The 23,559-nt window shown below is 38.7% G+C and overlaps 1 protein-coding gene across 11 annotated transcripts in view; it reads right to left on the bottom strand.

The window, feature by feature from the left end:
* Positions 1–23,559, bottom strand: part of PLEKHG4B (pleckstrin homology and RhoGEF domain containing G4B) — a 100,560-nt gene that overhangs the window by 6,516 nt on the left and 70,485 nt on the right. For 7 of the 11 annotated variants that reach the window (XM_068931338.1, XM_068931337.1, XM_068931341.1 and 4 more), the window contains 16 exons: positions 22,227–22,320; positions 21,284–21,370; positions 19,938–20,054; positions 19,033–19,131; positions 18,343–18,482; positions 17,413–17,551; positions 16,928–17,050; positions 15,030–15,194; positions 13,175–14,079; positions 8,112–8,364; positions 5,771–5,860; positions 5,430–5,654; positions 4,679–4,849; positions 3,736–3,916; positions 649–765; positions 48–317 (listed from right to left, as the gene is read on the bottom strand). In XM_068931338.1, coding sequence (XP_068787439.1) covers positions 48–317; positions 649–765; positions 3,736–3,916; positions 4,679–4,849; positions 5,430–5,654; positions 5,771–5,860; positions 8,112–8,364; positions 13,175–14,079; positions 15,030–15,194; positions 16,928–17,050; positions 17,413–17,551; positions 18,343–18,482; positions 19,033–19,131; positions 19,938–20,054; positions 21,284–21,370; positions 22,227–22,320 — 3,176 coding nt within the window. Of the gene's footprint in view, positions 1–47; positions 318–648; positions 766–3,735; positions 3,917–4,678; positions 4,850–5,429; positions 5,655–5,770; positions 5,861–8,111; positions 8,365–13,174; positions 14,080–15,029; positions 15,195–16,927; positions 17,051–17,412; positions 17,552–18,342; positions 18,483–19,032; positions 19,132–19,937; positions 20,058–21,283; positions 21,371–22,226; positions 22,321–23,559 lie in introns of all 11 variants that reach the window. The other 4 variants (XM_068931334.1, XM_068931336.1, XM_068931331.1 and 1 more) reach the window with 1 other exon arrangement.

Here is a 23,559-nt window from a genome sequence, read left to right as displayed (position 1 = left end):
ACCATGTGAAAAATATCCTCTTCAGCAAAATGCTGAAATCCACTCACTCATTGAAGGCTGGCTTCCCGTTTCCTGCTCCAGTTCATCTTCCTCAATGCAGCTTCTAATATCATATGACCAGTGGTAGAAGGGTAGCCCTAGCAAGCCTGAATGAGATGGGCTGGAGCAGATATGCAGGTTCAGTGAACCTAGAATAGATGATGATGACTGGCTGCCGGAAGATGATGTGCTGCTACTAGAGATAGTAGAATGTGGTCTCTTGAATGGTGTGGAATGGTCAAATGAGGACACTGCTATTGATGCTCGAGATCTAGACTCTGTAAAAACAAGACATTTTGATCATTATGGAAAAAATGGGGAGAGTGCTATATTGAAAACAAGATCAGGAGCAACACTGAGAATTACATTTGACCAAATATCACCTACTGCTCAAACCAATCTTAATAAGCTGGGATAAATTCTCCTCAGTTCCAGGACTATCTTGCTGCTCTTCTGACAAGAGAGGAAGAAATGCAGTGACAGACCCTATTCTCAACTTTCTTGGAAAAGAAAGAAAGGATATGAAATCATTATTCAAAGTTGTCTTCTGATCAGATCCAGATGCAGAAAAACAAAGCGTCTGTATGGCATGGATAATATACATCATACCTGTTCCCTTCATGATGTAGTCAATTGCTCGGTCGCTTATGGCTGCTTCGCTGGGTTTGATATCCATGAAAGGTTTATTGCCTATTCCCATGGATACCATCTCTTGTATTCGGAGTTCTAGAATGGAAGTGGTACACACATAATATTAGGCAGCTCTTTGGAGATTTACTGAAAAAATAGACTATCTTCGTCTATCAGGTCCTTCCTGTAGGTACCAACTGACTGACTCCCTACCAGAAATGTATTAAGTACAAAGCAGTAGGACCAAGTCTTCCTGAACCTCATTGCTTTTTGTGTTATTTTCTTCAGGATTATAACAGAGATTTCAGGGATGCTGCTCTCCCCTTCTTACTCCCTCCCATGCCTATAACGTCACCAACACAACTGAATTTTTCCCAGTTACTTCAGTCACAACACAAATTTGCTTTGTCATCTCCTAACAAGCTAAAGACTTCTTTTAAAAGGAAACAATATAATGATTTTCCCATTATAGCTTACTCAATGTTTAAGATATTACTTTTCACCAATTAGCTAATTTGAATTTCAAAGCAGAAATCACCACCTTCAACTGATCAAAAGTAATACCCAAGAGTTAGGCTTGTACTAAAATGACTTATATTTCAGTACTTGTACTAGAAGAACTACCAAAAGGTAGCGATATCTCTTGGGCACTACACAAGAGTCCTCTATGAAAAAACTGAGGGACGTGCATGCCAACAAACCTCCCCGTTTAGCTACGGAAATATTTTGGTGCTGCCAAAAAGGAGGCAAGAGAGGATGGTGTTTAGTTGCTCCAGATTCCTGCCAGAAATAAAGAACGAAGCACTTTATTCCGAAAGCAGAGCCAAGGAAGAGATGGCACAGTCATATATGCAGGGCCAATGAAAGGCTGTGCAAGACTAGCGAGTCAGAAGGCGACTGCAGTTTCTGAAAATGGTGGAAAAGTTGCCAAGCAAATTCATCCAGCATGTATATACACCGCGAGGTGGGGGAGACCTGCAGAAGAACTGTATCAGTCTCAGGTAAGTAGACAGTTGGGAATGGAGGGAAGAGGAACATGAGGCAGTCTAGAACTCCCTTTGGAAATCAGGGGGAGATCACAGGGGATATCTATTTAGGGACTTGAGCCGTGCATCAGGAAAAGACAGATCTGAGGACTATCAGGGCAGAAACTGTTAAACCAGAAAGATCTCTCCACTCAATGCATCTCTGTCTTGGGCATGGAAACACTGTCAGCTTTGCTATCCCCTGCATTGCTATCAGGAATGTGACAGTACAAGAAACAACAACAAACATTTTTCAGTGGGGTTCAGTTAAAAAGAAGAGTAAATTAAAAATAAAAACAAAAACTCACATCTTCAAAATAATCTGGAAGAATCTAAAAAATATTTCCAAAATTAATTTTACAATCATCTCCACTGTACTGTAACACAAATCACTAAAAGGTATACCGTTACTGCTTTGGTTTCAATTAGTATACATAACAATTTATTTGTGTCCGTTTTATTGACAGATCGGAAAACAAGTTGCAAGTTGGCCTTCTAACTTCACTAAGTATATACACTCTTCGGATAAAACAAGTGATGACCGCTAGCGGTGAGTGCAGACCTGGTCATTTCCAAGACATGGAATCAGCATGACATAATTTTTAAAGTGACTTTCAGTTTTAAACTACAGGCTAGATGCTAATAAAAACAGGCAGTTAAACTGATCTTAAAAGATTCCTAAGTGATCATAAAAAGGACATTCTTTTTGGTTTGTCTTTTCCTCACCCAGTCACAAAAACTGACCGAACCACGCCTCACAAGGATCACGAAACTTAGCTCCTGCTTTGCGTGGAATATTTCTGAGGAGATGCTGTGCTGGCGAGGCTACGCAACTCATACAAATTAAATATTGACCTAGATTATTTTCACAGAAGCACTTGTCAAGTAGGTTTCAGCTCCTTAAGATTATTCCTCAACATTCTTTTCTGATTTCCTAAGTGAAGTATTTAACTGCTGACAAACAGTTTCTTTCCAGAAAAGAACGGCAATTCTACTCTTTCTTAATGCCTACAAAGAAGGCCTAAAGCTAAAGATGCATTTTATTTCCCATTTTCCTGATGAAATTTTTGCATCTGAGGTGATGGGAGAAGAAAGAATGAATTTCCGAAGTTCTGATTCTGCCTTCTTTTCTTCTAAAAGACTGCAGAACGGACAGAATTGAGAATGAATAAACTACGAGTGCTCTTATTTCTAAAATCATGGTGGCATTTCATGACATGCGTAGGCCAACAGAAAACTAATCTATCAATCAAGGTGGTGTACATAATACACTGCTGGTGTATTACGGGGTCAGATAAGCACCAACACTGAAGCAAGGAGGGTGGCAGGAGAGTGAAGAGGAAGCTGATGGGCCAGGAGGCTCCCTTTTCCCTTCCAGAGAAGGAAATATTAAACCAACATGATTATTCTTCCTAACCTCAATCTCAAACCTGATAAAGATTTAAAATCTCTGCCTTTCATTTAACAGGAGGAAGTGTCTACCTTTCACGTATGAGATTGTCAATATCAGAAAAGAACAAGTCCTCACGTGATAAGATCTTTCTAAAGTTCAAGGGCCTTCCTAACTTTTGCCAGTCTGAATATCATCTCTCCAACAGAAGTCTTGATAAGATTACATAGAATCAAATAAAAGGTAACAGCCTAATGCCTACTCCTGCAGCTTACCTTTAAAGCACATGCAGCTGAATTCTTTAACAAGCATCACTACTGGCTATGTCAACACTAAAACTAACCTTCCACTTTACAGAGATACCCTAAAGTAAACACCTTTTAAGCACTACATATTTAAACATGGCATTTTAAAATAGTTATGTACCTAAGAGGTCCTACTAAAATTTCTGAAACTTCAGGAGAAAACTGTACTGAGCCATAACTATTTTTGAATGCCATTTACAGTAGCTGCTTTTCCAGTGTGCCTTGTTTAATCTGAAGACTGCTGTTGGCTTAAGATTCGTAAGATTTATTGCACCCCGTGAGAGGTTAGTCTACCTACCTAGAACAAGAAGTTACCTGCTGGAACACATTTACACATTTTGCATACCTCGATTCCTCAGAGCCTGTCTCCAAAGAATCTTTCCTATTATATCAGTCCATGCAATTTTAATTTCTGCTGAGTTTGCTTGAAGGATGTATGTATCCTGGGATCTTCTTCTCCTTCGAAACCATATTTCAAACCTCAGACCACTATCTCCAACATTCTCCGTCATTCCAATCTCGGCAGTCTCAAAGATAAAACCAATTCAATGTTTACAACAAACAGAACAGACTCATTTCCTAATGTCATTCATTTTAATTGAAAAATCTGCTCCTCTTGATTTCTTGGCAACGAAGGCGCAAGTGCTTCCAGCTGACTTGTTTTCGCAAGAGTCAGCAGTTTATGTCTTACTTGTATCATCTCCTTCTAAAGTGTGTGAAAACACAGCAACATTGCTGCTAGAAGAACAGCACACATTCTTTAATGATCAGAGAATTGCAGTCAGTTAGTTAAACTGAGTCTGTAACACAGGATGTAGTAGCTGAGCCACAATTCTGCTTCTTCCAGTTGAAGACATATCAACTGGCATCACAAATGCAAAATAAACTCCAGTTATGGCCCCAGTACACTACAGCAGTGATTCTTAATCCAGGTGACTGACTGCAAATTAAGACTTCGTATATCCCAAACACCTCTTGCTGTGCAAATGATAAGACATTCAAACATTTTGTGTGTTTTATGCACTTACAACATAAAATAGTTAACAGAATATGCATATCTTGATTACGCAGAGCTTCTCCAAACTTTGAAAAAAGAGGCTATTTATTTTTTCCCTAGAACAGTAATAACAAAAAAATGAGTTGTAATGCAATCTACAGTGGGATGCTGGTCTTAGCAGCATTTTTCCAATACTGCTAAGGTGAACACATTCCTGTTCACGGCAGGCTACCGAGAAAGGAGCACTGCACATCATATACATTTGCCTAATAAGACAAGAGGTTTAACGTACCTTGAATGACTGCTTGTACATATAGATGTCATATCCTCCATCAATCTTTTTTGTCTTGCTAAATAAGATAAGATCTTCAAAGAGGAAGACATGCCTCAAATACTTCTTCCTTCCACAGCAAACAATAAACTCATCCTGACATCGCAGTTGCCCTTGCTCTTTCAAATTGACCTGTTGAGAGAAAAAGACATAGTTTTGGCAGAGAAGAGAAGGTGGCATTGATTTCACAAAGCGTGAGGAAGGAGGAGGAGATAGTATGTCTAGCCAAAGGTGAAAATAAGCTGAGCTACAAGTAAACGTGGCATAACACTCTGGAGACACATTGCTCCAGATATTGATCTAGCACAGCTGCATTTGCATTGCTGATTAAAACAGAGCAATGTCAATCTGCTAGAACTGCTTTCAGATCTGATCAGATTATTGAAAAGTTCAGGTGTCCCTTCATCATGCTCACACACAATTCGAGAGTCACACAGCATGTCTTGGGGCTCTGCTACACATGTCCTGCAAGCAGAAGCATTTTAGGACAGGCAGTGGCTTCCCTGCCACCACTTTTTTCTTAATCTGGTGTACAGCGCACTGAGCACTCTGGGCTTTTGACCCATCACCGAGTCTTGCAGGCCCCAGAGCAGTACAAATCATAGATGGTCCAACACCCCTTTCTGTCCTGCCTGGACAAATGTTACCTTGGAGTAAAAAGCGCAGCAGGAAAGTCAAGCGAATAGCAAAGGAACAGTTGAAAAATGCTTACATCACATCCTTGAATGGCATCCATAGCAAGCAGGTCATTTCCATGGCGCAGCTGGAATTTCACCATCTCCTCAGCAGCCCTCAGGTCATTGAGTTCCTGCTCTTGGGTCTTTGTACACTCCTTGATCATGTCCTTCAGCAGAAGTGCATACTTGCTCATTCTTTGAATGGGCTTCAGCAAATAGGAGGCCAAATCCATCTTATCACCCAGATTCTGTTGCTTGTTCTGCAGAAGTAACAGAAATGGGTAAGCACTACTAAACTATGTTCCTTGAACAGCTTTAAAATCAACAAGTGATGACCGTGCAATTTACATGAAGTAAGAAACTAGACAGTAATTACTTTAAAGAAGGCATTTCCATGGCTTGTTAGCAAGGCATCCGACTGTGGCTTGTTCTTGCTATATAAAGCATACATGCCAAATTGTTCTTCCTAAAAAAGTGGAGAAGATATTGTTAGTCCGTTCTTTCCTATCATCAGATTTTTTCCAGTTAAAAAAAAAACAACCAAACAAATCTGCATAAAGATTTAGGAAAGTTTTCCTTAACTGTAGCTTTAGCGGTGTTTTATCTAGATAGACATTAGCAGGGCAACCAATGACTACATGTTCACTTCGCTCTCTGTAAGCATCAGCCCTTCCAGATCCAATCCGCTATAAAATTTGGCAGGTGTAGTCAGTCATGTATTTCACTTTTTCCAAAGCACAAATCAATTTAACGTCAATATTCTTAACTAGCATGGTTACCCTTGGAACAGTACTGGCTGCACATCTCTTTGATCTAATTTCTATAACATGCGACAACAGGTAATTGCTATGAGAATGGGCTGTCCAACGTCTCATAGCACTAACAAGCTGTAGGAGCTTTAAGGATTTCAGATACCGAATACAGTGTAGGCAGAAACGGAGATATCACTGCGCGCAGCACTTCTGTGCTGGAGAGAAGATAGGGTCAGGCCCAAATTAAAAGACTACCAAGCCATAGCAAAAGGCTCCTTTAAGCTTCCTAAAAAGGAGAAAGGATGAGAGGGGGGCGGAAAAGGCACAGCTTGCCTAACATCCAGAAGGCTCCGGGGAAGCTCTCTTCTCATCCGCTCAGAACATTAAATGAATAACCATTTTTTAAAGCTTGAAATGTTTGTTCCCCTCTTAGGAAACACATTAGCATCTTCCTTCCTCTAAAATAAAAATATTCAAATAAATCATCCAAAGATAAATAAATAAATCTTCCTTTCATAAATCAGTCTGAGCAACCAAAGACAGCAAGAAGGGTTTTCTTTCAAGGGACAAACTAAGCAGTTATTAACTTCCATCTTCCACTTTTTCTCTATTGTGAATCCAGGCAGTGTGCCCTAAAGGTGCTTGCAAACACCAAAGCGTAACAGTGTTTCATCAAAGAATTCAATTTTAAAAATCAAGGTAAAGGATTATAGTCCTCTTCTATGCAAAAATTTAACTGAATTCAAAAGCCCAAAAACGTTTGTCATCTTCCAGGTCTCTAGCTTGCTACACGTACTTCACTTCTCCTTCCTCCCATTAAAATATAAATAAAGGGGAAAAACATCATGAAAGGGTATATAAAACTTTCTCCTCCCACTCAAAAAAAAAAAAAGATTTTTTAAAATCCAGTTTTCTTAAGAATTAGAGAAATTTGTTAAGAATTTCTGTTAGAAAAGTCACTTTCTGTTGAAAAGTGGATTTGAACTAAGTGATGACTAGCTCCTGCATCAGCATTTTTGTTCACTCACGTGGTATCAAATAAAGCCTCACCATTACCCCCAACTATATTAAAGCCTTATACTCTCCTCTCCCTGCCCTGATTTTGTTATCCTAGCAGAAGAACAGAACACTATGAATACTAAAGAAATCTTGTAAGGAGAAAACACCAAGATCTATACGAGCTGCGAGCAGATTACTCCAGGGCCATAATTCAAGCATCTTTTCTGTGATAGTCCACAGAAGAGGGGCATTCCTTAGGCAGCTTCAGGATCCCACTCCTCTGATGGGACACATTAGCCACTTCTAAGGCAGAAAGCATTACGCCACACCTAGCCCGAGGATAAATCACTGTTCACTAGCTGCTCAGCAGAGATAACCATGTGGTGAGACATGATTGTTTACAGTAGCTGGAAAAAAATGACTACATGAGGTAGTTGGGAAGATACAGCTTGGAAGTCATGCAGCAGAAAAGCTTATTCTGGTGTCCTCTTCTGGCCCTCACCAAACACAAGACACAAAACTCCAGGAAAGCCATGTGGCGGTCAGCTGTGAAGACCATCAGTGCTATAAAGCAGCCACTGCCCACAATTGTCCGTTTCCTGAAAGGAGCAACCTTACACAGACACTGATATTCCTCCTGACACAAGGGGAAAACCTGAGGGACGACACAGACGAACTCTCCTCTCGGTGAAGTCCCACTGTTTGTTCCTCTTGTTTCCCCAATGCTCAGGACAACTTTGAGCAACTGTTAAGAGCTGCCAAACGCTTTAGAAACCAGTAAACATGGTTAGGAGTTACGTAACTCCCTTTTGAAAGGAGGAACCTGCACTGTTACCCATGTAGTCCTCGTTTGTCATAGCACAGCTCGAGAAATGTAATTCAGATGACCCAACAGGCAACAGAGTTTGATGTTAACTCAGAACGTCGGGCTGGAAGGACATATCTTCCTCTGAGAACAGGACTTACATGTTTGAGAAAGCAGTGGCTGACACACAGTGGGAAGTCTCGGCAGCGCTCCAGCTCTTTTAGGAAGTATTGGCAATGGAAATCATAGAGCTTCTCCAGGTTCCCAAAGATAGTGTTCCTCTTGCCGCGCAAATCCTGAGGTAAGTCAATTCTTTCCATTTCTGGAAAATAGTTGTCGATGATATATCCTAAGGATCTAACATATTCCCTTTCTGTCGTGATCATTTCGTCCATTATGTGCTGTACTTTATTGCTGAAAGACAGAAACAACTGCTTAAACACTGACAGGTTATGACAAGGTATAATCCATTGATTACTGTTCTCACTTGCACTTTTTATTCATCTCGACCCACTTTTGAAGAAAAAAGCACCCTTGCATTGGCTGCTCAGCCAACTTAAGAGATCATTTGCCTTGGGTTTCTTCTGATTTCAATTACAACTTCATAATCTTCCTAAATGCAACTGTTTTTCATGGACAAAACAGAGGACTGGCGCTGGTCTATGAAAACCAGTTATCAGAAAAAGGAAGAAAGCAAAATCCTCTGAGCCATGCTGAAGGTATTTTGCCATGCTAAAGACCCCTTTATTGCATGTGCAAAGGTTTCTTGATTTTTTCCATTCTTCCATTTAAAATTGGAATCATAACTTACCTGCTGTTAAATTATCCTGATTTTCCTTAAACAACATGTCCTTTGACAGGCCGTGAGCTTCCACTGAGAAAGCTGTTTTTAGGAATAAAGTACGTGACCTTTTCTCAAGCAAAGACACGACTTACCGCTTTCAGCGAAACAATGTTTGGCTAAAGAGTGTGCAGGAGAAAGCAAAGCAAGGAAACAGGCAAAAGAGGTGGTGGTGGTGAAAAGAAGGGTGTGATTTTTGGTGTATGCAGATATTGGACAAGATTGAAACAAACCACATTTCATGGTGATTATAAATTCATTTTCCAAAGAAAATGTAAGAAATAAAAAATAAATAAAATTAAACTCACGTCCAACAAAATTTCTTTAACATCACGGACTTCATTTGCTGAAAACTGAAACTATTCTAAGTCCCTGGTTATACAAACCAGAGAAAAAAACATTTCAGCATTTTTGTACAGTTTCTTCTTTCCTTATAGCAACAATTCTTCAATGATTAAAATATATAGCACTTTAAAAAGCCCTTTTTGGATCGTTAATAATACAGAAACATATTTTAACCTTAACAAGAATAAAAAGAATAAAAAACTACAAAGATGTTCATTGTAACAAAAAATGCTGCTGAGTAAACCTCTATTTTTCCCAACTACAGAGTATTTATTGCAGTTTTATTACACAGTTGAGACAAATCTCAGCAAGCAAAGACAGAAATATTTATACTGTGAACATATTTCATTCATGAATTTAAGTCTTAAAGAGATCAACTATCAACTTAATTGGTATTTCTTGTTCAAAAGGGGAAATATCTTTTTCAGTAGCTCTAGAAATGAATCTGAGACTTTACTCTCTGAACATTTCATTTTGAATCTGAATTTGGATCTTATTTTTGTGGTCAATACGTCAGGAGAACACCAAAACCAAAATCCTATACCCAACAATCAGAACATTTCTAAGAATCAAACTGGGGCTCTAGCTATAAATGCCAATTCCTTGTACTATCTTACTTTACATTTCTACTATGCTTTTTATCCATGGGTGGAACTCGACCCTATGGTCGAGTTAGTTCCTGCCTGTTTGAATGCTCCTGCATCAGAGCAGCAAGTAGCTCATCAACGGAGTGAAAACAATATGAAAGTGGAAAGCACATTGTACAACATCTCTGAGCAGTAATGCATTACGAACAGCTGAAAAATGGGGCAACACCAAAGTTTACCTGTGGTGGGATGGTTAGGGAGGTTTTTTCCCCCCTTTGCTTTAGCACAAATGTTTTCCTCGCAATTTCAAGAAAGTTGTTTAAGCCAATTCAACCCGGAAAACATTCTAAGTGCAAATCATCACATGACATGCATTCCCTGCATATAATTCCCATGCATTGGCCACTGAGTATCTCCCCACATCACTGACCACCTCTTATAAGAGAAGGATGCACAGGTGCACAGAAGTCCTGGCTTCTCCTGCCCTCATGAGAACCTGAGGATTTTGCAAAGGATTTTTCTAGACATGGAGGAAAAGCTGGAACTGCAATCCCAAAAGCTCAGGATATTCACGAGGGGGAAAAAAATCCTAAACAACCCTAACCCCAAACTAAACAAACATACCTTTTAAAAAGTCTCCGGATATTTGTTTTTTCTTGATCACTTGAGATTGGAAAAAAATGCCAGTGTGCCTACCTTGCTTTTGTTCAGAGAGATCCAGTAAGCAAAACACACACAAAACTAGGACCTAAGGGCTCGACTCCCTGCTGGCACACAGCATGCGTGTGTTGATACCTGAAGTTAACACTGAAAGACATCGCTGTGCTTCTAATTCAGTCAGAACCATTTAAACAGGTTACATCTTGCTTCCTTCTCCCTTGATTCCCTGACCCAAAAGAGAATCTAAAGGAAGCAAAAGGAATTTAAGCCATACTGCAAAGAGAATTCTGTAATACAAGTTTTTTTAAAAGACTACAGAGGAAGTTACTGATTTTGATAGATCTAAGGCAATCTTCAATTTTGCTTCTACTAAATTACAAGGACGACCGACGACTTTATTGTAACTCATACTACCCTAAGACTGAAAATTGTCTTTACATAAAAATTACTGCATTATGATTGCATACTAAACCAACTATCTAAACCAACACCTGCTCATCCAACACAAAGGTCTTTCCCCACAGACAGTTACGGCTTCTCTACATGTAGATTATTTCAACAGCAGCAAATGCTGAACACATTTATGCTTGAGCTCTTATTCCACAACACAATTACCTGGTTCTGCTTAGTCTAAAAATACATTTGAAAATGATAAAGGAAAAAGACATGAGACTTTTTATTGTGGAATAAAAGCATCAGTTAGGGAGGCATTCACACATATCTGTTTCACTTAAAAAGAAATAACTTTCACAGGTACACAAATCCTCACATACGCAAGTAAATCAGTAATTTTGTTAACCTGTTTCTTAAGAGTGGTTACAGCTAGCAGCAGTCTCAGCTGCATATTTACAGGAAACGGCATAGCTTTGTCAAACTGTCATAAAAAACTTCAAAAGCCTATGGCTTTCGTTGTTTTACGCTCTGATCCAGGTAGATGAGATTAAAACAGACAGCTACATTTGCAAAGAGCTAAGAGTGCTTCTTTTTGATTGCAGGAATGGTAATTACACAGGACAAGTAATGCTACTGATCTGGTAACAACTCACAGATTTTGTAAAGTCTAACATGAAAACTGAATCCATCTTAAAATTTATTTTATAGGAGAATAAGGTAAAACAACACCTTTATGAAAAAACGGTACAACTAAAGTAATTACAAAAAATGAACAGTCATGCACATTAAGTGAGGTTGCTGAGTTTCATCATTATTAAAAGTAGCAGGCACTGATTTATTTAAAACACACACACACACACACACACACACACACACACAAGCTCCTTCTAAATCACTGACTTCCATATAAAAAAAAATCACATAAGACATCCACTCCTGTAGAAACTAATAACGCGTGCTTTCCAGAAGCACAGAGGCCACAATCTGAGAGAACACTGGAATATATGATGAAATGCATTCTGTCTAGCAAAACAGTTAAGCATATGCTAAACTTTAAGATCATTAAAATTACCTCAGGATTTGATTGAATTTAAAATAGGGTTGGCTTGCTAACCAAGTTGTGGTCCTGGAAAACCATAGCAGACAACCACCATAAATAAAATAAACTTTTGTTCAGGTACTGGTACAAACTACATGATATGTAGTTTTGCTCAGTAAGAACACTGAAATGATGATGAATCTTACTTCAAGGAGACTCCCCTTTGGTGTAGCTTGTGTGCGTCAAGGGACACGATTCTAGGTGCAAATTACTAATTCAACAGGGATTAACAGAAATAATTTCTGAAAAAGAAAGCATATCTACATTTTTAAGAGCTTTCCTTTTTGGTGCTAGGCTGTATAGATATACGCACACTTATGTTTATTAATATCGATTTAATCTTCCTTCTTCAGGGATGTCACTGGTCAATCTGTCAAGCTACAACATCCCATAGACGAAGAGTTTTTCCCCAGAAAATAAAAAAACAGTAATGTTCAAGTCTGTTAGCACTAAGAAGGGAGAGAGGAGTTAAGAGAGAATTTCAGATTCAAATTGCCAATTGAATTTCATCGTCCTCCCATACATTACACCACTCAAGATTTCCTAAATATTTTGGTTTAACCTAAGATACTTTAGCAAATGACACCAACAGACTGAACATTTCCTTACAGTATCAAAATGAACAAAAAAAAAAATTAAGAGCCAATCTTTAGTTTTGTTATTTCTAGCAAGATCAATTAAAGATCGGGGTTTTTTAAAAACTTCCACTTTGTATTTTTCAATAAAGTTTTTCCTTACTTGACTCAGATTGGGAAATAAATCTAAGTTAGAAAAACTTCAACATCCGTCTTTTGTAAGCAGGCCAAGAGTTTTCTCCTGTTGCAGAGGAATGCTAAACCCCACAAAAATTAGGTATGGCAAAAACCAGAAATATCTCCATTTATACTATGCTACGATCACTAACCTTCAAAGAGTGGCATGAGTGTTTATCTTTAGACACAAAGAATAGTCCAAATGAAATCATTAGACTACTCACAAGGAGCAAAACTTGAAGCTTTTCTGTAAAGCCTGAGAGGGCTAGAGTTTAAATCTTGAATTCCTCACTGTTTCTACTCAGCTCTTACTTGATTTCAGTAAGAATTTTCCCTGGCTTAAAAACAAATAAAGCAAACAAACAAAACCTTGTCATTTCCATTGTCCCCTCAACAAATCTAAAGTTAGAGAAGTAAAATGACACAAAAGTATTCCTTTAGAACTCAGGGCACTTCCATTTCTGTCATCTCTTTTGACCCTTACTTTTCAAAGAGCATTCTCCTTTTTCTCCTCACTAATAGAGACTGTGGTGTAATCATTTCTCACCTTCCTCCTCTTTTCTTATCCTCTTCTTCCATATGATGGATCCTTGAGGGGGAGGATAAACTTCGGTTTCTACTTATCAAAGGACTTCTACTATTCAAACACTGTACGTGTTTTTTTTCATTACCATTACTACTGGCTACCTCAAGTCCTTTGATATGCACTCCTGTGTACCCACGGTGGTGAAATTCACTGTAGGTGCTTTCATGCTGACTAAGTTCAAAGCTTTGCGTTTTCTTCATGATCTTTTTGTGTGGTTGTTTCCTGTGGTAAGTAGGTGGTGAGTAGATTGGCTCAGAACAGACTGAAGCTGAGTGGGTGGTGGAAACACTGTCTATGTCCTCTGAATTCCAGTTTCTCTTTTCAAGTTCAGCTGGAAGTGGAGCAAGCCACTGTAGCGGAGATGCAGCTATTTCCACAGCTGCTTCCATATTTTGGTTTACATTCCCAAGGCCTAAAAGTGATGGTGCTTCTAATGGCTGTGTCTTATGTACAGGCTTAGTTTTGTCCACCCAAATATTGTCACTGTTGTTAGAAGAGGAGTAATTACAGGATTGGCTTAACGGCTTCCTACCTCCAACATCAAACCCATCATTTATCTTCATAGCAGGTTCCTTCAGAACTTTGTGAAAATAGTCCCTACTGGAATCTTTGAGGGCTTCAGAAAGAAGTTCTGCTAAATGATGCCTTGTTTGCTGACATTTCAGCCACAAAATATGCAATTGCTTTAGCTCTTTTTTGCTACCCAGAGCCAAAACCATCTCATTTATTTTTTTAAAGTTTTCCGCAGAAACTTTTGTACCTTCCTGATGATAAGTTTGCAGACACTGAATCACAGATGGAGAACATCTAGCCTCTGCAGTTAAATGTGCCAGACACTCGTTGCAATGCAACATCCACTCTTGTGCCTGGATTAAAAACAAAAAGTACAGTTTAAGTAGTAAAATTCTGTATATATACACAATACTTCCTGTTTAAGGATTTCAAAGCACTTAAGAAAAACTCTCTCTACAGATCTTGGCACAATTTAAGTGCGGTGAGATTCCCCCCTATCACATGGGAATAATCCTACCCTATAGGTAAGTCAAAAAGGGGAAAGAATAAAGGTTAAGAAAGCGCAGTAAAGAGTAAAACTACTTTTGATTTAGAAAAGAATTGAGCTGTGCTACGTCTGACCTCAGCAGCAGAGATATGGAGAGAGGACAGAGAGCCACAAAGAGAATGACACAGAAGTTCATATGGTCTTCCTGTCTGAGATCTGCTGAGCTTATAAAACCCCTAATATATGCGCCATCATGCTATGTGTACACTTTACTTCTGTATTACAGAAACCAGCAAAGAATGGTTCATTTAAACAGAAAGATTATGATACGATTTTATTTCAGATTCAAGAAGAAATGGTCAAAAATTCTGTCTAGCAAAACATACATATTGAGATTATATATTCAGATAGAGCATGACAAACTGCATACTCAACAGATTTCTCAAAAGCCTGCTTATGTACTTGCAAAGGGAAAAGAGATCCCATGTGTAGCCCATCAAAGCTTGTCTAATTCAACACTTACTAGCTGAAAATTGGTTAAGCTGAAAATTGTGCACTATTCTTAATACAATTCCTGCTTGTTTTACAACTGGTTCTTTGGGATTCCACAACAGGAACTTCAGATTACCCGATCTTTTTGCTGTTGCATGATAGCAGCTAAATGCCCTGTTTACTTGCCCAAATTCTTCCTCTAGTTTTAATCCTTCAGGGGACTGCACAGACTGCACACAACAGTGTGTCTGCTGCAATTCCATGATCGCTCTCACAATCAATAAGGTCTAGCTTAAGGCACAGATGCAAAAATATTTCTTTTACCATTTCATAAAACTCATACAAATCGACCAGCTTTGTCAGCTCAGTTTTCCTCTTCTCTATCTCAATGAAAATGTTACTCAGATACTTCTTGAAGATCTGAACCTTTTCTTCCATGTTTAAGGAATGATTTTCTTGCACCAGCTGCAGTCCTTTCTCATAATATTGCTGTTGGGGGATGAAGAGAAAAACAGATATGCTATATAATATACCACTTCCTTTACTATGCATAATCTTGTTTATCATTAACTGCATGTCACATTAACAAATCTTACTGCATCAGTTGTAATACACATGAGAACTGAAAAATACAGCATCAGTCTTGCTGAACCTTCTGACTTTTTTGCATATATCTATTTTTATGCAGTGTTCTGCCTTTTTTTTTCCAGTTTGGATTTGGGAGAGTGTGGAAGGAAAATGGATATCAAAATGGAACATAAAAAGTACAGAAAATTCAAGTAAGTGTTTACAAATAGCAGGGAAAGCTGCAGTAGTAATTCATCTTTAAAAAAACATCTAGTGAAACTTTTTAATTAACAAAACTATTCTCTTGGAAGTATCTTTATCTGAAGTAAGAATTTCAAACAGTGGAATTTTCTATCCACCAGAAGTCAGTGAGCACCTAAGCCTCCCTTTGTAACTTTGCTTCCCTTCCTACCTAACAACTAGTTACACGTCACACAGCTTTTGCTGAGTATGATCTAGCGCATGGCACAACAGTCAGCCTCCCCCATACGCTCAACCATATTACTAGAGTCCAGAGGAAGGTGTCTACAGTCTAATTAGGCTGGAAGGGTTTTTTCCCCAGTAACTCAATTGGGTCAGTCCTACCGTCCTAAAACAAACCTAAACGTCCTATTACTAGTTTAGCTAACCTCTTGAACTGCTTATTATGCTTTGCAAATCAGAGAATCTATGTGACACTTCAGGCATGTGCACAGCCTTCCCTCTGACTTACTTTCCTCTAACCAACAACGTTTTTTTTTTTTTTTTGGAAATGTATAAAGACAGTGGCCTTGCCAGAGCTCTGGGAACAGGTTACATCATGCGAAGGACTTCAGCGCAGCAGTCTCTGAGCTAGCCCTCGACCAGTAGCAGTACAGCATGAACTAAGCATGACAGAAATTGGAGTTTTTCAGCTCAGGTGCAATGCGTGTTAGACAAATGACTGTAGAAATATGTTGCTAAGTGAGCTTTATCAGGATATTTGAAACAAGATATACCTTGACCAAAAGCTCTTGGACAAGTCAACCAGTCACTGCCTGAGGGATGCTGACAGCAGTCCCTTCTGTAAACTTTCTCACAGAGGTGTCCTCAGCTGAGTCACCTGTACAGGCAACTTTTACCTGTACTCTTTGAATATGACTGGCTATCTGATCAGTCAAGTTTTGATATACTCCCTTGTTGATAAATCCTCCTTTTAATACATTCCCTTGCCCACTGTCTTCCTCCTTCTAAGCTATACAATTGGTTAAATACAACAACATACAAACTAGACTCTTCTTCACAGAAACAAGGTATAAGGTTATATGAATCCACTTAAAGTTATACCTCACTTAAAATTATAAAACATTATACAGATACCTGCATGTGTGCCACATGCTACACAGAGTGGAAATACTGCTTTTGGGGCTGGGAATCTGTATCTCTTCTTGCTGCTGCAACCAAACTATGTGGTTGTACCAGTTCAGTCTGAACTTCACAGAGGCACTTTGACCAATCTCATAGCCAGTATAGACTGGGAAATAAGACCAGCAAGCTGCCAATAAGAGTTAACATTTTTCTATGTATTAGGGAACTAAACACACTTCTTTCTTCACTGCAAGGCTAGACAATTCACTATTTTTCTTAAACATTTGTGAAAATGCAAAGGAAATGTTCCATAGTAGTGTGCTGCCTACCTTTGTCTTGTCAACAAAACCTTGGAAATCTTCTTGCAGCTTCCTCACTTTTTCCAGAGAAAGTCCCTCTTGATCTAAACAGCCAAGATATTTTGCTCGCTCATTTTCAAACCATTGTTTTATCTGCATAAAAATACCAAGCAAACCTTGTTTCCCCCGTCAGTCAGTCAAACATTCCCTATACATAAATATAGTGCATAGAAATTACTCTGTTCATTAAAATAAGCTCAAATACTTCATATACATCTCCCTTAAGAAATTCTAGTGGCTTATATTACAGTTGAATTTGCTCTGCTTGAAATAATGACGACTCTAATTTGTTTTGCACACTCATAAACTGCTAATGTCAATAGCACTACTCACACACTGCAGCACTGATATGTAAACAATGAGATATATCATATCAGATAAATACAGCTCTATAAGCAAAGAAACAGAAGCTTAAAACTATAATTTTTTTTTAATTCTCAAAAACTAATACTGACCTGGTCACAGCCTTCTTCAAATTTTCTTGCTTCTCCAAGATTCTCCAGCTGCTGGAGGCATTTATTAGATAAGAGTACCAGTCTATGGACTTCCTCATCTACTTGATTATATAGTCTTGTTACAATCTCCATGGCATCTCTATTAGATGGGGAGGAAAGATCAACAGAGTGTTGCTAGACAAAGACCGTATCAGAAGAAATGCATCTTTCAGAAGACATGAATCCCCTATTTTGTTGAAGACTGTCGCTACAACCTATCTAGCAACTGTAAAGTTTTATTCAAAAAACTGTATTCAACTTGTTAAATGCAAAGGTACCTTACTCAAAACCACATAAACATGATGGTCACACTTTTCAAAACCGTCCAGAATATTAAGTGTCTCTCCTTCTGGCTGACCAAGGATGCACGACTCAGAAGACTTTCTGAGCTGCTGCATATATAAAGTTGCCTCTGCTTGAGAATCATTGCATCATCCTAGAAATCAATTCAAACTCTGCTCTAATGAAACTTGAAATCCATACGCTTAAAAAGTTATAGGATTTACTGAATCTTTAGGTAAAGTATGAGCTACGGCTGAATTCTAGAGGACCCCAGAGCTTCTTCAAAAATAAAGCTGCAGCAGCTATGCAGTAGAGGGACTGACCGAAAGACAATCTTACCTTACAAAATAAGTAAACAACTGTTTTCACTTCTTCTATTACTATAATTCTCTGTCACTGTGAAAGCGGTTGAACTCTGGAGCAGGCTGTCCAGAGAGGTTGTGGAGATACTGAAAGCTTGACTAGACTGGTCCTGGGCAACCTGCTCTTGTTGATTGTGCTTGAGCAGGGTCGGGGTTCGACCAGACAATCTCCAGAGGTCCCCTCTAAGCTCACCTATTCAGTGATTCTGCATTCATCGTCAGCACCTTTTGCTAAATCTGTACTTACCGATAGTCTTCTGTGTGGCTGATCTCCTTCCTAAGTCTTGCAAGGACTGTTCCACCTTCTAGCCTTAGTGTTACTAACAAGGCATCTTCCAAAACAAGCTTCATCATTGTCTTGTGTTTATTGATTAAATCACACACATCCTATGCAGAACAAAAATACTATCAGTTTCATCTGAGAAACCCAGAGAGTGAACATTGTCTAGCTCACATGTATTCAAAAATAAATCCAAAATACCAGATTTTTGCTAGTGCTTATTCCACACTTGTGATTTTTGCCTGAACATTATCTGTAATTTTTGATCAAATACACCTAAAACAGATATTAATCTAGGGAGAGCTGTGCTTACATACAGTTCTGGCCAAAGTTCTCCTGACTGTATATGTTCAACTGGAATGGCCATGTTAGAAACGTGGCCTGACATGATAAATAGCACTAGGGAGCTACTTCTGGTCCAGTGACCTCAGCATAAAACATTCAGTAACACTGAAATTTGGGCAAGTACAATCATGTTTGATTATCCCATCTAACACTGTAAAATTCCTCTTACTGCTATAAATTCAGTTTGCTGCGCTGAAGTTTCAGTCAAAATAAAGCATTCAGTCTGCTACATTACAGAGTTCTCGTTTCAAAAGTAAATTTCCTTATTTGACAATGGAGAAACTTGCACTTGGCCTTTCGACCAAAACGTACCTGCACGGTGTTGAGTGTTCTGTTGGCTGTCAGGGAGCTGACTGCCTTTTGCAGAAAGACAATGGCCTCTTTGCAGTTTGTAATAAAGGGTTCCAGTTTCTGTGTTGACAAAACATGACAAGTAGTAGAATTTCAATAAGAGTCTAAAACAACTGCTTTGGTGTCGTGAATTTAAAAACAACAAACTGTCACAAAATCATTTGTGTTATTCACAGCAAGTGCTAATCTGCACAGTTTTGGTTCTTCTAATGGTCTGAAACCAGCATAATTAAATTGGCACGATTCTTTTAGTGTTACATCGATAAAGCCCACGCCTGGGCAAGAAGAGGATAGAAACAATTCCAACTTCAGGCACTTTCATTTTGGTACAATCTCACTTGCATTCATGGTAGGCTATGCTTTAGAAATCAGAGTTTTAACTAACAAATTAGGACAGCTCCACCAGCCTCTGCAGAAAAGAGAGTACTGCACACCTGTAGAGAACTGCAGGGTCAGACTCAAAGCTGGATAAATTACACTAGCTAAGAATCTCATGCCAGTTATTCAGATTTGGGTTAGACCAAACATTAGGGATGCCTAGTTAAACAGAATCTCCTAAGATTAAAAAAGAAATGGTTTGTTGATACTATATTATGGATCTGTCTTCCAACACTGAAAACATTGCACAGTACACAACATACAGTTATTGCACCACATCGAAGCAGCTAGGAATTAATACAGTGAGAGATTTAAGAGAGCACAGACAGAATGAAAGAAGAAAACGGAAAACTACCAGTTTGACCAGAACTCAGTTACTATAGGTAGACTTTTTTTTTTTCTCCAAATGAGCAACAACAGTTACCAAATTGAATGAAAAAAATTGAAAAGGAGACAACGCATAGCAAGAACTCCAAAGTATATCCTACCCTTCGGAAACATATCCAGTCACTGTGGTTATACTGAAATGTTCCATCAAATTCTGCTGTCAACTGTGTGTAGTCGATGAGCTTATTCAGAGCCTTCAGTGATGTGAGAATTTCGTACTTCTCAAAAAAAATTATAAATCAAGCTTTACAAAACTTAAATTCAACTGTTGGGCAAAAACACTTAATTTCCCTCCCCTGGGATTTATGGTCTCTTGAGAGAGCCAAATACTTAGCCAAAGTAAATTACTACATATATATATATATATATATATATATATATGTACATGTGTATGTATGTGCGGTCTCAAAGTCTCCCTTTTCTTCTGCATATGCAATATTCCATCATCAAGAGATGAAAGGCACTGAACATCGCTGATATACAGAATCTAAAAATCTGGTCCCAAGAAATCCACCTCATTTGAAGAATTATATTTTGCTTTTTGTAATATTTGGAATATATTCAGAGACAGGAAAATATATAAATCAAATGATCAATCTTTTGGAGTGACCTATGCCACAAAACAATGATACAGAAATGTTTCTTTCATTCAATAAAGCCTTTTTTTGAGTAAAACATCTTTCTCCTAAAAAAAGGAGATGTTTATGCTATGTTTTAACATAATATAAAAAAATCCCGAATAACACATTTATTTTCTGATTGACACTAGCTTACACAAATGCATCTATGCTCTAAAATCCATCATTTTTATTTCAAACGTCAGTGCCAGCTTGGTACCAAATCATTTATGGATAATTGTGATACCGCAGATACAAGGAGTGATTACTGTTATCGAGAGGAGTAAATCAGCAAAACTGTTCCAATACTCCCGTTACGTACTTCAGGATATTGGTTTTATGCAGCAATATGTCACAACAGACCATTTGCATTTGGACAAGCATTCTTAGTATGCGAACACCTAGGAAGCACACTACAGTAAGTAACATGATCCTCATATGTATCAAAGACTGAATTTACACTGAGAAACATTTTTAAAGCTAGAGTAGGCTTATACTACTCTTCAAGGTCTCTGACAACAAACCTCCCTGACTGCCTTGCTGTGCGCTGTGGGACTGGTCCCTGGCTCTGCCTGTGTTACTGCCATGTTCATCTCCTGGCTCTCCTTCCCGTGGAGAGCAGCCTGCTCTTGCTGCTCCCTGCTGTATACATGGAACTAAGTAGTACTCACTGAGATCAAGAAAAAATGATCCTTAAAAACAAACCCAGAAGACTAATCTCTTCTAAACAACAGGATCAAACAACCTTGCAGTCACTTTTGAGAGGAGATTTTTTTCATATGGAATTTTATACTTACAATTTAACAACTCTGAGCAATATCTTAACTTACCTGAATTGCTATGTCCCGGTCAGGTCTAAAAGAACATTCCTTATCAGTCAATATTAGGACACTGTGAATTGAATGAGGAACTGCATTCTGAAAAGGAAGACAAATGCAGTTAAATTGTTACTACAAACATCAAAATCTCCTTCCTTTACTAAGGTGCTACAGAAAGAAGTTTCCCTGAACAGTTGTCAGCTGGGCAGAAGGCAACCAAGTGGGCAACGTGGTTCACTTGAAGCATCTTAGACTCTTCAGTTCACCACTTCACCCAGTAATAAAGGTCTGGGTAAATTCCACAATGCTAGCAGAATCCCTATTGAAATTATTGCTGATTTACAGAAATTAAATTAAGTTTTACCACATCTGCTTGTTCTAAAACAAAATACTGTTTATTAATTCAAAGTACTTTAGAATGCCTTTTCTTCTAAACCAAAGCTGCTAACTGTGCTAGCAGATCTGCAGCTGTATTGCGTAAAGAAAGCTGCATCAAGGGCAGAGGAAACATTGGCTTCAGTTTTCACCACACTCTATGTACACCTTACTTTGATACGTGTTTCAATCCAAGCAGCAAGATAAAATTTTTAAAAAGTATAAGATGAAACCCATAGCAAGTTAATCTGCAGAACTATCTTCCCAGGAAGCTGATACATTTCTATGCAACGTTTGAGAAACACAGACTTCAGCATAAGAGATCGGTTCAGATTTCACTTAATTTCTGTTCGGAGAAAAATAAACCTCTCTCAGGTAACTTTTTCTTTAATCTTATTTTCAGACTATTTCTGCTTTAACTCTATCACCTCATCCTTGTGAGTCCTTACTCTGCAGAACAGCAACCAGTGTAAGAAAGCTCCTATTCCCACAGAATTGCAGCACGTATCATGGCATGTTTTAAAAATCCTAGTGTTTCATTCTGCGCTTAGAGACGACGCCTCTGCCAAGTACTACTCACCTGCATTGCTGTTAATGCTTTGAACAGAGAAGAAACAGGCTGGCACTTCCGTGCATCCACTAGAATAACAACTCCCAAATCACGTACCTCCTTCCTAGCAACAGAAAGACAGGTGTGTTTTTAAGCCATCTGCTTTTAGTGAGGAAGTTCTGTGCTGAAGACTCGCAGGCCTTTACCAGAACAAAAAGACTGAGGATGGGTTCACTTACAACACATGGCTTAATCTTAAGATATGTTTTAACTTTTGCTCAGAGTAGGGAAGAACGTCCCAGAGAGCTGTTATGGGCATGACGGTCTTGGGAGAAGGACCACTGATTGTCCCCAAACCACACTGTGAGGAGAACAAGCACTTGTGAGGAGTTCCTAAAATACTACTTCCTCATTCTCTGATCCATCTCCAGTTGTCCACGGTCCCTGAAGCTTTACCTTTCATCTCTCTTCTACAATTTCTGCCATTAACATCATTGCTACAACGTTGCAGGGACGGTGCAGGGACGTAATAAACACATTTTCTAAATGAGGAACTGGCTGCAGAGGCTCTGAGGGTAGGACTTCAATCACCTAGCTACAGGCATCTAGAGATTAGGTGCTTAGTTCCAGCTGGTCATCTAGACTCTGTATAAAACTGGGAGAGGAGGAGAGGAAGAGTGAGAGAGCGAGAGAAAATAAGACAGGCACTGTAAGAAGCTTATAGTAGATGTTTAAGACAAAAGCATAATCACTTTAGATGTGCTTCGCTCCTTCCGCTGACTGCAAGAGGAGCCTAGCTGGCTAGTTTCGTTACAGTATTTGGAATTAGAGAAAACTAATCCTGCTTTAAGTGGTCTGTGCCAGAGTCGTGTATGATGCTTGCTGTGGAGGTGTCTACCCATCCATTCTTTCTGGAATGGTGCCCTACTGCTAATTTATCTTCACTGTCATTCCCCAGTCACACTTGCATGTCCTTTCTGAGGGAAAGTCTTCGTTGACCTGGAAAGAGGGCTGACTTTAAAGATGGCTAAGGTCTCTTCTGCTATGAAAAAAATTGCTCTATATACAGAGTTTTTTTCCTATGTTCAGGTCACTGCAGGTAGAAAAGCAAAATGATCTGTACTTATGAATAAAAGAGTAACTAGTCTGTGCTGACTGTCTGGAAGACTAAGACCTTGTACTGCAGGCATCGACTGTTCAAACAAGTTACTGAAATTTAAATCCTCTCCTTAGCTGGAGTTTCATTACTTGGCTATACGTTTATTTTGATAAAGTTTTGCAAAAAAATCTATAGTTTCCTTTAAAGACTCAGATCTCCAAGATTCAAAGGTAAAATTTTTCATGGGTAAAATCAGCTACAGAG

The sequence above is a fragment of the Struthio camelus genome, chromosome 2 (genome assembly GCF_040807025.1).
Source record: "Struthio camelus isolate bStrCam1 chromosome 2, bStrCam1.hap1, whole genome shotgun sequence".
In the NCBI taxonomy this organism is placed as follows: domain Eukaryota; kingdom Metazoa; phylum Chordata; class Aves; order Struthioniformes; family Struthionidae; genus Struthio; species Struthio camelus.
The sequence above is the reverse complement of the archived record's forward strand: the minus strand, read 5'-3'. Positions and strand labels throughout refer to the sequence as shown.